This window comes from Mus caroli, unplaced genomic scaffold, assembly GCF_978045245.1.
Source record: "Mus caroli unplaced genomic scaffold, Mus_caroli_1 scaffold_10, whole genome shotgun sequence".
In the NCBI taxonomy this organism is placed as follows: Eukaryota; Metazoa; Chordata; class Mammalia; order Rodentia; family Muridae; genus Mus; species Mus caroli.
Window position 1 is genome coordinate 17479879 of NW_028227265.1, and position 12768 is coordinate 17492646.

Consider the following 12768-nt stretch of genomic DNA (forward strand, 5'->3'; position numbering starts at 1 on the left):
AATATGCACTCTTGACTGCTGAGCCATCTCACCAACCCGGGCTGAGAGATTTTAACTACATTCATACATTGTTTGTTTGTTTGTGCACCTATGCATGCACTCACATATCCCATAGCATATGAATGTGCACACATTTACACATGCCACAGTACATGTACAGAGGCCAGAAATCCAACCTGGACAGGTCGTCACTCTGAGCAGCCAGCACCTTCCTCCTGAGCCGCCTCACCAGCCCAGCTGAGAGAGAGGTTTTATTTTCAAGCTACTTATTTTTTTTTTGATGTCTTTGTTTTTTGTTTGTTTGTGGAGACAGAATTTCTTGGAACTCGCTCTGTAGTCCAAGGTGGCCTCCTACTCCAGAGATCCACCTTCCTCTGCAGCCCGGCGCCAACGCTGCCCAGCCTGTTTTGGCTTTTTTTTTTTTTTTTTTTTTTTTTTGGTTTTTCAAGACAGGGTTTCTCTGTATAGCCTGTATAGCCCTGGCTGTCCTGGAACTCACTCTGTAGACCAGGCTGGCCTCGAACTCAGAAATCCGCCTGCCTCTGCCTCCCAAGTGCTGGGATTAAAGGCGTGCGCCACCACGCCCGGCTCTGTTTTGGCTTTTTGGAGACAGGGTTTCTCTATGTAGCCCTGGCTCTCCTAGAACTTGCTCTGTAGACCAGGTTAGCCTCCCCAGTGCTGGAATTGAAGGCATGAACCACCACCACCACTATGCATTGACATTTTTAAGTAGTAGTGTTTTTATTAATTCTTTGGGAATTTCATACAGTATATTTTAATCAAATTAAATCCCTCTCCCCCAACTCCCAGATGAAATATTAAAAAAAAAAAGAAAAGAAAAGAGAGAAAGAAAGATAAATGAAATAAAATAATCTAAAAGCCCCTGTGCTTTCTTTTGCAATAATCAGCAGTGTTAACTCACAGGAAAAGGCTTCCTGTCCTTGCATGTGGTCCTCTCTGCTAAAAGGACCCAGGTCTCTTAGAAAGCAGCAGCCAGAAGCAGCCACTTAGAAAAAGTCTTCCTTCGGGTCCTCAGGTAATTCAGTAGTTCCTACTGAGCATAGCTCTCCTGAAACAGCATTACTCGTGTGGTTACTGTGTCTGAAAGAACCTAATGGGGAAACCCCCTCTCAATTCCCAATTTCGGCGTGCACCCAAAGAATCATGAACAGACTGTCTTGATGTAAATACACGAGGTACTTTAATGGTGGAGCTCCAGGTCGAAATGTATCTCACGCAGGAGACACAGGAGACATTGAATTCGACCACGTGGCTCGAAAGCTAGGGGTTTTTATAGAAAAGGGGCTGGGGTTGGGGGAGGAATTGGCGAGGTTTCACATGATTGGTCCATTTAAACATCAGCAGACTGTACATGCAGATCAAGGTAACAGCAGAGCATCTGGTTAACATTTAACTTGGGTCAGAAGGGAGGCGCCAGGCCAGTCCGGACATTCTTGTATGTCTTCCCTATCTTTATGGCTAGTTGGTTCCTTTGTTCTTTGCTCTAAGCCCAGTAAGCCCTCCTAACTAGCAAGCCACATGAGTCATGGACCTTGAATAAACTTTCTGGCTAGGGCTTTGAAGTCTTGAATTTAGTTTTCTTTCTTTCATGTCCTGCTGTGGAATAAAACCTAAGGAAAGGCTTGCTTTCCTGGAGCAAGTTTCCAAATAGAGAACAGGTTTCTAGCCACCTACCCTATCCAAGCCAGGCCCATGTGCAGGCTAGCAGTCATCCATCATGAGCTATGCTCCCAGACTAATTTGCCTTATAAGCATACCTCTTGGAGTGGGGAATGAGCTGCTGACAGCATAACCCAGAAAGGCTCTGGTCTGGATCCGGCCTTAGCCCGAGTGCCGAGTATGTGCGGGCAACATCTTACCGTTACCAATGAGATGACTTCAGCAGGAAAACCCTTCAGAGTTCCTCTTGGTTCTCCAGGGAACGGATTGTCGAGAACCTTCCCAGGTGTGCTCCCAAGAGGGCATTAGACTCTGCACGCGCCTTTGCACTGTGTTGTCATGACAGTGCTAAACAGATCCCCATAGGCCTCTGTCTAGTCAGCTGGGTGGCCTGTTGAGCCTTGACGTGGATCTCCAGGACATAGAGTGTGACATGGAGTGTGACATGGTAGAAGTTTCTTGTGCATGAAATGTTCCTCTATGCTTCCATGACACTCAGTCATACACCAGGTTTGGTAGTACACACTTTCAGTCCCAACACTCAGGAAATGTTCCCCTATGCTTCCATGATACTCAGTCATACACCAGGTTTGGTAGTACACACTTTCAGTCCCAACACTCAGGAGGCAGAAACAAGCAAATATTTTTCAATCTGAAGGCTTGACTGAGATTAATTATTTTATTAGTCAATACATATAGCCAACTGATAAAATTATATTCATAGTAAAATTGCTAGGTATATGAAAAGTGAACATTTTGTTGCCTTTGGTAACCATTGAATATGTTCTCTTTAATGTTTAATAGGTGAATTTGTTCTTTTTTAATTTATTATTTTATTTATATTTTTTTCTTTTTAAAGCATTTATTTATTTTATGTATATGAGTACATTGTAGCTGTCTTCAGACATGCCAGAAGAGGGCATCAGATCCCATTATAGATGGCTGTGAGCCACCATGTGGTTGCTGGGAATTGAACTCAGGACCTTCGGAAGAGCAGTCAGTGCTCTTAACCACTGAGCCATCTCTCTAGCCCTTTAATTTCTTCTTATTATTTACATCCTGACTGCAGTTTCCCCTCCCTCCTCTCTTCCCTGTCTCCTTTCCCAACCTCCTTCCCCCCTACCCCCATCCACCCCTCAGTTTCTCTTCAGAAAAGGGCAGGGCTCCCGTGGATATCAACCAAACATGGCATATCAAGTTGCAGTAAGACTGGGCACCTTCCCTCATATTAAGACTGGACAAGGCAACCCAGTATGAGAGAAAGGTCCCAAAAGCTGACCAAAGTGTCAGAAACAGCCCCTGCTCCTACTGTTAGGAGTCCAAGAAGACCAAGTTAAACAACTGTAACATATAATGCAGAAAGAAGGCCTAGGGGTGACTTTGTTCGTGTAATAATTTTCTGAGTAGTAATTAATTAACTGGGGCCTTACGAACATGTGCCTAGTATTTAGTTATAGTAATTCGGCCCCAGGAGACTGCGTCTCAGCTGTAGGGTCTCAGCAGAAGTTTTTTGTTTGTTTGGTTTGGTTTTTTGAGACAGGGTTTCTCTGTATAGCCCTGGTTAATTGTTGGTGTGTAGATTCTGCTAGGCCACTTTATTCAGGTGAGCGCTGTGATGAGTCCTGGTTCGTGGTCACCTGGAAGTGATCTTTCCTCCTTTTTCTGAACAGATCCCGAATCAGCAAGGTGGAACTCTTTAGATCATTCCAGAAGCTGCTGAGCAGCATAGCAGAAGACGAGCAGCCGGACTCCGTCAGGTGATATTGTCTGTCCCTCTGTCCTCCTGTCTGTAAAGACTTCTCCTCTGGTTCTAGCTTATGTTTGGTGAGCTTATTAGGCTCAGTGAGCCAGTGGGCGCTTACTGCTTACCCAGAGAGAATGGGAAGTTGTCGGATTTGTGTCAGGGTCAGTTAGAGGAGAGGCCGTTCATGCAGGAAGGGGAAGGGGAAGGTTTTCATCTTACACATTTATTTACTTAATTTGAGATAGGATCTCATTGCCCAGGTTGGCCTGAAATGAAAACTCACAGTATACGCCAGCTTAAGCTTAAACCCACAGCAATTTGCCTGCTTCTGCCTCCCACATGCCAGGATGACAGCACTGGTTTTGTTGTTGGTGGTGGTGGTTTTTTTTGTTTTTGTTTTTTTCCTCATTTTATCATTTGCCTGATTGATTGCTGGGATGGGACCCAAGACCTCTGTGATGAGCTATAGGAGCACAGTCTGAAATTATCAAATTCATGGCTCCCTCCTCTTCACTAACAAAAAATTACTAAAATAATTCGAGGCCAGCCTGGTCTACAGAGTGAGTTCCAGGACAGCCAGGGCTACACAGAGAAACCCTGTCTCGAAAAACAACAACAAAAAAAAAATTACTAAAATAAAACTGAAATCAGTATTTACTGCAAGAAGCATAGTCTCTGTCCACCTGGGGTCTCCTCCCCAGGTGTCTGTATCCTCCACCACACTCCTGTGCCATCATGTGAGCATGCACACATACACACATACACACGTACATGCATACACACACAATTAAACATAATAAAATAGGGGAGATGGCTCAGAAGCTAAGAAGAGCACTGGCTACTCTTGCAGAGGACCCAGGTTCACCTCCCAGCACCCACGTCGTGGCTCACAACCGTCTGTAACCTCAGTCCCAGGGAGTCTGACACCATTTTCAGGCCTCCCCAGACACTGCACACCATGGTACTCAGGTAGGAAAAACGACCTTACACGTAATATAATTAATAATCAATAATAAGAGTAAAGAACAGGAGTGAAAGCCGGGCATGGTGGCATACGCCTTTAATCCCAGCACTTGGGAGGCAGAGGCAGGCAGATTTCTGAGTTTGAGGCCAGCCTGGTCTACAGAGTGAGTTCCAGGACAGCCAGGGCTACACAGAGAAACCCTGTCTCAAAAAACAAAACAAAACAAAACAAAACAAAGAACAGGAGTGAAACAGGATAAAATTGCATTAGTAAGGCAAGCCTCTGTATGTTATCTTTGTTGTTGTAATAAAAAAGGACCTGGTAAACACCACTTAAGGGTGACTTCTTTGGTTCACAGTTGGACGGGACAGTCCACAGTGGCAGGAAGGTGAGGTGGCAGCTTATACTGCATCCAGAATTAGGAAGCAGAGGAGCATGGGTGGTCAGCTCCACTTTTCCTTTTGTTGTCTGGGACCCCAGCCCACGTGTGGCACTGCCCGCATCCAGGGTGGGCCTTCCCCCTTGAGTCAGACCTTCCCAGAAAGCAGCACCCTCACGGACATGCCCAGAGGTTAGTTTCCATGGTGATTCAATCCAATCTAGTTGACAATGAAGATTGATTATCAGAGTCTTGGTTATTCGATGGTAAGAAGATTAATAATAATTAGCCATGTCACAGGATCGCTGAGAAGAATGTAAGTGAAAATACTGCATGTAAAGTGCTTGGCCCAGGCCTGGCTAATAGTTTAGTTGGTTTTAACAACCAGTAACAAATTTTATTTATAAAACTCTCCGGGGAGTCTGGCTGAAGACATGATGACTCAGACTCAGTAGTTAAGATCATTGGCTCCTCCTCCAGAGTTCAAGTCCCAGGACTCAGGTCTGGTGGCTCACTGCAGATCTAGGGGATCCAACGCCCTCTTCTGCACACCATGAGCATGGGGCACAAGCGTGCTGCACAGACATACACGCAGGCAAAACGCTCACAGGCATGAAATAAAATTTTTAATTAAAAAAATATCTTCTGTGAATGAGATGAATGTGCTGCAGAAGTATTAAAGAAAGATTTCTTCAGATGTCTGGAGAGATGGTAAGGAAGACTATTCAGGAGCTGTGGGGAAAGAAACTGGGCTCAGCTCCCAAGTACATGAACAAGTGGAGACTTTGAGCCAGGAGCAGAATGGAAAAAAAAATTCTAAGCTTTTTTTTTTTTGGTTTTTTGAGACAGGGTTTCTCTGTGTAGCCCTGGCTGTCCTGGAACTCACTTTGTAGACCAGGCTAGCCTCGAACCCAGAAATCCGCCTGCCTCTGCCTTCTAAGCTAATTTCAAAGCTAGGCTAGAGTAGTTCTTAGTCGATGTATACTAAATAGGATTCTTGCTAAAGGCAGGCAGGGTAATGAGCTAGAAAGTAAAAATAATAATAATAATTCCCCCTTTGAGTTAGTGTCTCATGAGGCCAAGGAGCCTCAAACTTGCTACATAGCCAAAGATGACCTTGGCAGTTCCTTCCTCCTGTCTCTGCCTTCCAAGTGCTGGGATTAGGTGTATGCTCCACACCTGGCTTACTCAGTTCTGAGGATCAAAGGCAGAGAGCTTCGTGCTGATCAGCAAGCACTCTGCCGGCTGAGCTACCCGCCCAGCCCAAAGTGATGAACTGGCTCCAGTACTGAAGGGGATGAAAGAGTGAGAGCCAGAAATGCTGTTAAACAGACACCAGAGAGTTCCAGATCACACCAGAAAGCCAGGGCAGAACTCAAGGCCAAGACAAGGACTCAGAGGACTCCCACCCACATTTTGGTCCTGGTCCAAATCTAAAGAAAATCTCCTCAGAATTACAGCTACTCAGAGTACCACCTGAGAGGCTAACAGATGTCAGCTGCAGCACACAGCAGGAGAGTGTAGATGACATGTCATGTCCTTAGGATATAAAACAGCCAAGGTTTTCGTCTCTAGGTCCTCTGGTAGAAACCCTAAGTCAGGGCTGGGGTAGACAGCTCAATTACAGGAGGAGGAGACCGCCCAGTGTACACGAACTCTGTGATCATCAGCACCACAGAGAAAAGAATGCTTTTATCTGGTTGTACAAGGGCCGTACAAAGCCTGTGTTGTGTGATTCTAACCTGCTTAAGCCTGTGTTGCTTTAACATGCACTCCCTGTGGAGTGGAGGGACAGAGTGCTCCCTCTGCTCCTCCCCTGCTGCTCCGTCGTCGCTCTGAGGGTGGGCGAGCACTCAGTCAGAGCTGTGCTTGATGGCATGTGTGCATTAGGGTAATGAAGAAGCTGGACACCTATCAGGAGTACAAGGATGCTGCGTCTGCCTACCAGGAAGCCTGGGGTGCCCTCCGCAGGATACAGCCGTTTGCATCCTGGATCAGAAACCCACCCGACTACCACCAATTTAAATGAACTCTTGCTGGTATCAGGACCCTTCGTATCGGTCTGCCTCTCCCTTCATGCTGAACAAACCTCTGCTTTTCTGGTGGTTAAATCCAAGGAGAAAGAGCTGCCTTCTCCCAGAGCGCTGCACCTCTCTGGTGTCATAAATGGATCCCAGAACCTCAGCAATCTATACTTGACTGGAGCAGCTCTGTGCTAAAATAGCCTATCAGTAATGCTCTTGGTGTCTGCCTTCAATTGTGTTTTATTGGTTCTTTAAAATACAGCATCAGATGCTTTTAAAGTAACGTGCAGCGGCTCTGGTGTATATCTTCTTACATTGATTCAGCAAGTACGCATTGGCCTGAAATCATCTTAGGATGCTGGAAGCTTTATAGCCTCTCCCGGACTCATGAAAAACATGTATTTCCTGTTTCCAGCCTTCCTTTGAGAACCATCATTTCCCAGTCCTCAGCAACTAGACATGGTTGGAGTTAGCTTTACCATCAGGCTCAGCACAGGACTAGCCTTGGAAAGCTCTGTTCTCAAACTTAACAAGAAAGGTTGGTTGGTTGGTTGGTTGGTTTGGGTTTGGGTTTTGAGAGAGAGTCTCACTTTGAAGCCACCATCATTCCCCACCCCTCTTTCTCTTTCTCTCCTCTCCCTTTCTCCCTCCCCCCCCCCCCCGCCCCCTTCTACCTTTTGCTTGAGACAGGATCCCTCTCTATAACCCAGGCTGGCCTTGAACTCAACGTGAAGCCAAGGGTGACCTTGAACTCTGATCTTCCCACCTCTGCCTCTAAGTGTCACCACATACTTTGCTTCCAGGATTCTCTTCTGAGCAATGTCATGAGGGCCACTATAGTCTTGTAACTGCCAGTAGCCACCATCTTTTCCTACCACACAGAGACAGCCAGCCAAGAAGGAAGGCTCCAGCCTGCACAAAACCACATGAGGCAAATGCCTGGTTTGATTGTCTTTAGTGTCTTTATCTGATGAGTGGGCCACACTGCCACAGTGTATGTGTGGCAGTAAGCAGCTGTATCAGCTGAGCAATCTTACCAGGTTCCTGTTCGAACTAAATTGTTTTCTTTTGAACTCAGTTCCCAAATGCTTTAATTTCCTACAACAAATCAGCAAAGGACGTAGCAGCTAACCTGTTTAACTGTCACCTAGGAGAGAGCACTCCGCTTATTCCCACCTGGAAGCAGAAGCTCTGCTTGCTACTCAACGTCGCTGTGGTTTATAGTGTTTTGTTTTGTTTTGTTTTGTTTTGCTTTGCTTTGCTTTGTTTTTCCACACAGGGTTTCTCTGTGTAGCCCTGGCTGTCCTGGAACTCACTTTGTAGACCAGGCTGGCCTCAAATGCAGAGATCTGCCTGCCTCTGCCTCCTGGGTGCTGAGATTAAAGTTGTGTGCCACCATGCAGTGTTCTTTTATGAGATTTTTATATTATAAAGACTTGAATTAAATGTGAAGTAGTAACATTTTTTAATTATTTCACGTCCTGACTGCACTTTCCCCTCCCCTCTCCTCCTAGTCCTTCCTCCCCAACCTCACCTTCCCCCAACCCCATCCACTCCTCCATTTCTCTTCAGAAAAGGGCAGGCCTCCAATGGATATCAACCAACCATGGCATATCAAGTTGCAGTAAGACTAGACAAGGCAACCCAAACCCAGTAGGAAGAAAGGTTCTCAAAGAGTAATATATTTTTACTCCTGAAGTTATAATCTGTCAAGTTTACTCACACCCTTAGACACTGGCATCTGGGTAGAAAACACTGAAGGCTAACCACTAAAGGCAACTTCACCTTGAGCTTCACTTATTGTCTCAAGGGCTAAAGGTGGTATTTAAACATCCAACAGCCTGCATCCTAGTTTTATGCTCTTAAAACCCAAGTTTACACTGGGGGGTTGGAGTGCACGCCTTTAATCCCAGCACTTGGAGTTCCATGTCAGCCAGAGCTGTCTGTCAGAGACAGAGAAACCCTGTCTCATAAACAACCCCCCCAAAAAAGAAAAGTTTAGAATTGTATGTATGCCTTAACATCACATCTCTGTAATCCTGGCACGTGCTTGCTTGCTTGCTTGCTTGCTTGGTCTCAGACTGTGTCTTCTGAAACCTAGGCTGCCCTGGAACTCCTTATCTTCCTAAAATCCCAAGCCCGAAAGCAGCCCTCTCCATAAGTTATCCCACGTATCCTGTCTATCCTCAGTCAGGCAGCATTATCCAGTCTGAGCCTTGGGCCAAACCCATGAAGACCTCTAGAGCCAAGGTGGCTCTGATTATCATTTGACTTGTGTCCCTCCTGTGTCCTCTCTGGGCCCTGGCTGCAGCAAACCTGGTTTCTTTGGTAAAATCAAAGAATATGAGGACATTCATGCGTATCCCCACTCCCCATCCATCCACTCCACTGGTGCCCATGGACCACCACCAGGAACAGGACGGCCAGCAGGACCCTTTGCCCCATCTCATCAGAAAAACTAGGAAGGGCCTTCCATATGGTAGGCAAATGCTCTAGCCCAACCACCAGCTCTACCCCACCCAGGGGTCTTTTTTAATTAATGTGAAGGATTTTATATTTTAAACTGTAGAAAAACTAGAAGCCCCTCAGAAATGAAGCTGCACAGGAATTGGAATAGCAACTCTACCCATACGTAATTCCACAAAATTGTGTCTTCAACTAAAAAAAAAAGCCAAATTTGGCTCTGGAGGAAAGAGTACATTTACCTGTGTGCCTAAATAGGGTCTAATGTTATGACTCTGTGTGTGCGTGTGTGTGAGAGAGAGTTTTCTTTTACTCAGAATTTTTAGAACCTAATTTGATTTAATCGTGTCTGTACAACACCTGTGTACGCACTCTTCCTTCAGGATGGAGCGATGCCACGTCAAATGCCATGTTTTATGGATTCCCCAGTGCCAGGCATGAGCTCACTGAGGAAATGAAGTTGCTGTGGAGAAGACGGGGCTGCACTGGCGGCCAGTGCCTCGCTGGCGAGGTGCAGGCCCCCTGTCTGACCCGCTTGTGTCTGTGGCTGCTGGAAAGCTGCCTCCACCCAGACCTTGACATTTTTGGCCTAAGAACAAGGTTCCTAAGCCAGAGTTTCTAAACAACAGCCGTCCTGCCACCAATAAAACCAGAACTTGTGTTTTGTGTGTGTGTGTGCTCAGGAGCCCAAGCAAACCTTCCCAAAGGAACTGAGCTGGTTAACCAAAGGGAGTGGCTAGATAGAGAAGGAGCCAGGCAGGCTCCGTATGTACAGCCACACCATCCTGACTGCTGAGCTCAGCCAGGGAGGCCGAGGTCATGGAGAGAAAGTGTTTTCGGAGCAGAATAGTTCATTGTGTGCCTCATTTTGCAGAATCATAGTTGCCTTGACTTCTTTACACACAAATCTTTTTAAAAACATTTACAAAAAAAAAAAGCAGTGTTGGTGCGTGCCTTCAATTCCAGCTGATAAAAGTTGAAGGCCAGCCTGGTCCACAGAGCTAGTTCCAGGACATTCAGGGCTACTTTCTATCTTGAGAAACAAAAGCAAAACCAAAAAACCGAAACTAAAACTAGCTGTGTCTGTAACTGAACCAGCCTGTTTCCCTGTAAACCATCCAAGCAGATCCCAAATGATTTTCAGGTGGTCCTGTAGCCCAAAGGACAGAGAGAAATGAGTCAGAGACGCTTCGGAGCTGGAGTAAGCACCCTCTGAAGTCAGGATTTATTTCTTTAGACTGGGGACAGTGGTGGGAGGCAGCACTTTACTTTCAATCTCCTGCCTAGAAAAAAACAAAACCACACGTTTGTTTGTTTGTTTGGTGATGTTTTGGGCGGAGGCCCCGGCTGGCCTCTATCTCTGTGATGTTCCCATCCTAGTTTCCCCAAACTGCTGTTACAGATGGGTGCTACCATGCCTGGCCAACAGCCAGGGTTTTATTTAGGGTATTGATAGAGGAATGCAGATCTTGTGGAAGTTTATGAAGGTCTACAGTTTGCTGTGCTCCTTTTTTTTTTTTTTTAATGTAATTATACCTCAATTTAGAATGTGTTAGAAAAATGTCCTTATTACTTGGGATCAGAGTAAACTTGAGTACAGCCATGGATGCAAATGGCATGATAGTACCAACATCATCTGCCACCAACAACCAGCTGTATGCAGGGAATGGACTTGTGACCTCCATTCTTTTCTACAAAAGCAAGTACCAGCAATTAGGATGTGCAAGTGCTTTCAAGTGTAGGGTAGGCTTTCTCATTTTTTTAAAAAATTGTGTGCTGTGAATCAAAGTCAGCATCTTTCTGCATGCTAAGCAAGCACTCTGCTCAGAGCTTTCCCCAGCTCTACTTTTTAGCAACTCTTAATTGGGTGGGGTGTGGCAGTACGTACCTTAGATTCACACTTGGGAGGCAGAGGCAGGCATACCTCTGAGTTCAAGGCCAGCGTGGTCTACGGAGTTCAGTCCAGCCAGAGCTAAGGAGTAATAAATACCCTGGCTCAAAAACAGAGGCAGAAGAAACCTCTTAATTGCCTAAGTAAAGCACTGGGGAATTTTCCTCAGTGTAAAGGCCTGATGTTGAACGGAAGACACTGATGCCGTGACCCTCTGACCTGCCTATGGCCTCAGTTATACTAGTGATGGGGGGAGGGGAGGGGACTTTTGTGTTAATCTAGCAACGTGGGGACTCTGGTGTGGATTTGCTGTTTTGCCCTTACCCGGATGAGTCAGCAAGGGTTAGGAACCAACCTTTCAAATCAAGTCTGTTTGGCACTGTTTTCCGGTGTCCAAGTGTGGCAGAGCCTGGGGGGCGGGGGGTGGGGGGTGGGAGGTGTGTGTGTGGAGGCAGAGGCGGAAAGTCACTCCCAGGAACCCAAACTGCCAGACATTGGTCTCAAGTACACATCCCTTGAAACTGGCCGCATTCCCAAGGAAAGAGCTCACAATGGAAACAGTGGTGGGCATCTGTCCAGGCAGCCAGGAGAATGAGATGCGCTTTGAACCCAGAGGCATCTCGAAGGGAGGCACGGTGGGCCACTCAGCAGTGAAACCAACCTGGCCACTAGCGTGATCACAGAGCCCTTTCCCAGCTCTGTCTTCCGTTCAGCAGCAGGCCTTGACAGTGAGCCTGTGGGGAACTGCTGAGGAAATGTACCAGGACGGACGGACTCCCGAGTCTCCAGACAGCAGATGAATGCTTAGCCTGGGGTGCCTGCCGTCTGCCTCGAGTTGGGTTCGTTGAGAAGTCTTAGGACCCTGTGTGTTTCTTTAAGTCTTAGGACCCTGCTCCTTCCAGATATTTATATTCATTCCTCCTATACATAGGTTCAGCACCTTCCTGGTTTGGGTTTTATTTTTGCCTCTTGTGAGAAATGCCCTTCCCACTGGTATTTTCCTGCAGTAATAATGTTGTTCAGCTAACTCAGTGCTGTCAGAAATGTCTTTCTATAGAAGTTTATCAGTAACTCCTGTATTGGGAGACTGGCCAGGCAGAGGAGGGAGGGAGAGAAAAGAGCTCTGTTGGGAACATTCATATTACCTTCTAAACTCTACTTGAAAGCCCAGCTCTGCCTTGATGTCTGTCTCCTTCTGCAGTTCTTAGGTCGTGATCCTAACTCCCCATATGACAGTGGTAGCACATGACAGAATCTTTGAGGGTGATCAGGCAGAGCCCTCAGGAATGGGATTGGTGTGATGGCATAATGGCACCTTCCCTGTCCAAGGGCAGCCTGGGTCATACAAGACTGTGCCTCAATAAAATCAATAAATACCTCAGAAAGATCCCCACCAATTATAACGTAGTTAGAAGATGGCCATCGAGAAACAGGGATTGTGTCTCACTAATTAATCTGTTAATTAACCCACATATTAACTAACCCACATATTTAATCTGTTCTTCTGGGCTTCCAGACATATGAGGGATCAATCTGTTGTTACCATAGTTTAAATAACAACTACCCAGATTACAATAAGGGCCATAGCTGGGGGTGGTGGCTCACACCTTTAACACCAGCACT

General features: G+C 46.2%; 1 protein-coding gene across 6 annotated transcripts in view; it reads left to right on the top strand.

Annotated features, from left to right (window-relative positions):
* Positions 1 to 12768, top strand: part of Adat1 (adenosine deaminase tRNA specific 1) — a 45012-nt gene that overhangs the window by 17785 nt on the left and 14459 nt on the right. For 4 of the 6 annotated variants that reach the window (XM_085843558.1, XM_085843561.1, XM_085843559.1 and 1 more), the window contains exon 9: positions 3351 to 3437. In XM_085843558.1, coding sequence (XP_085699684.1) covers positions 3351 to 3437 — 87 coding nt within the window. Of the gene's footprint in view, positions 1 to 3350; positions 3438 to 6657; positions 7433 to 9637; positions 9923 to 12768 lie in introns of those variants that run through there. The other 2 variants (XM_021170148.3, XM_021170143.3) reach the window with 2 other exon arrangements.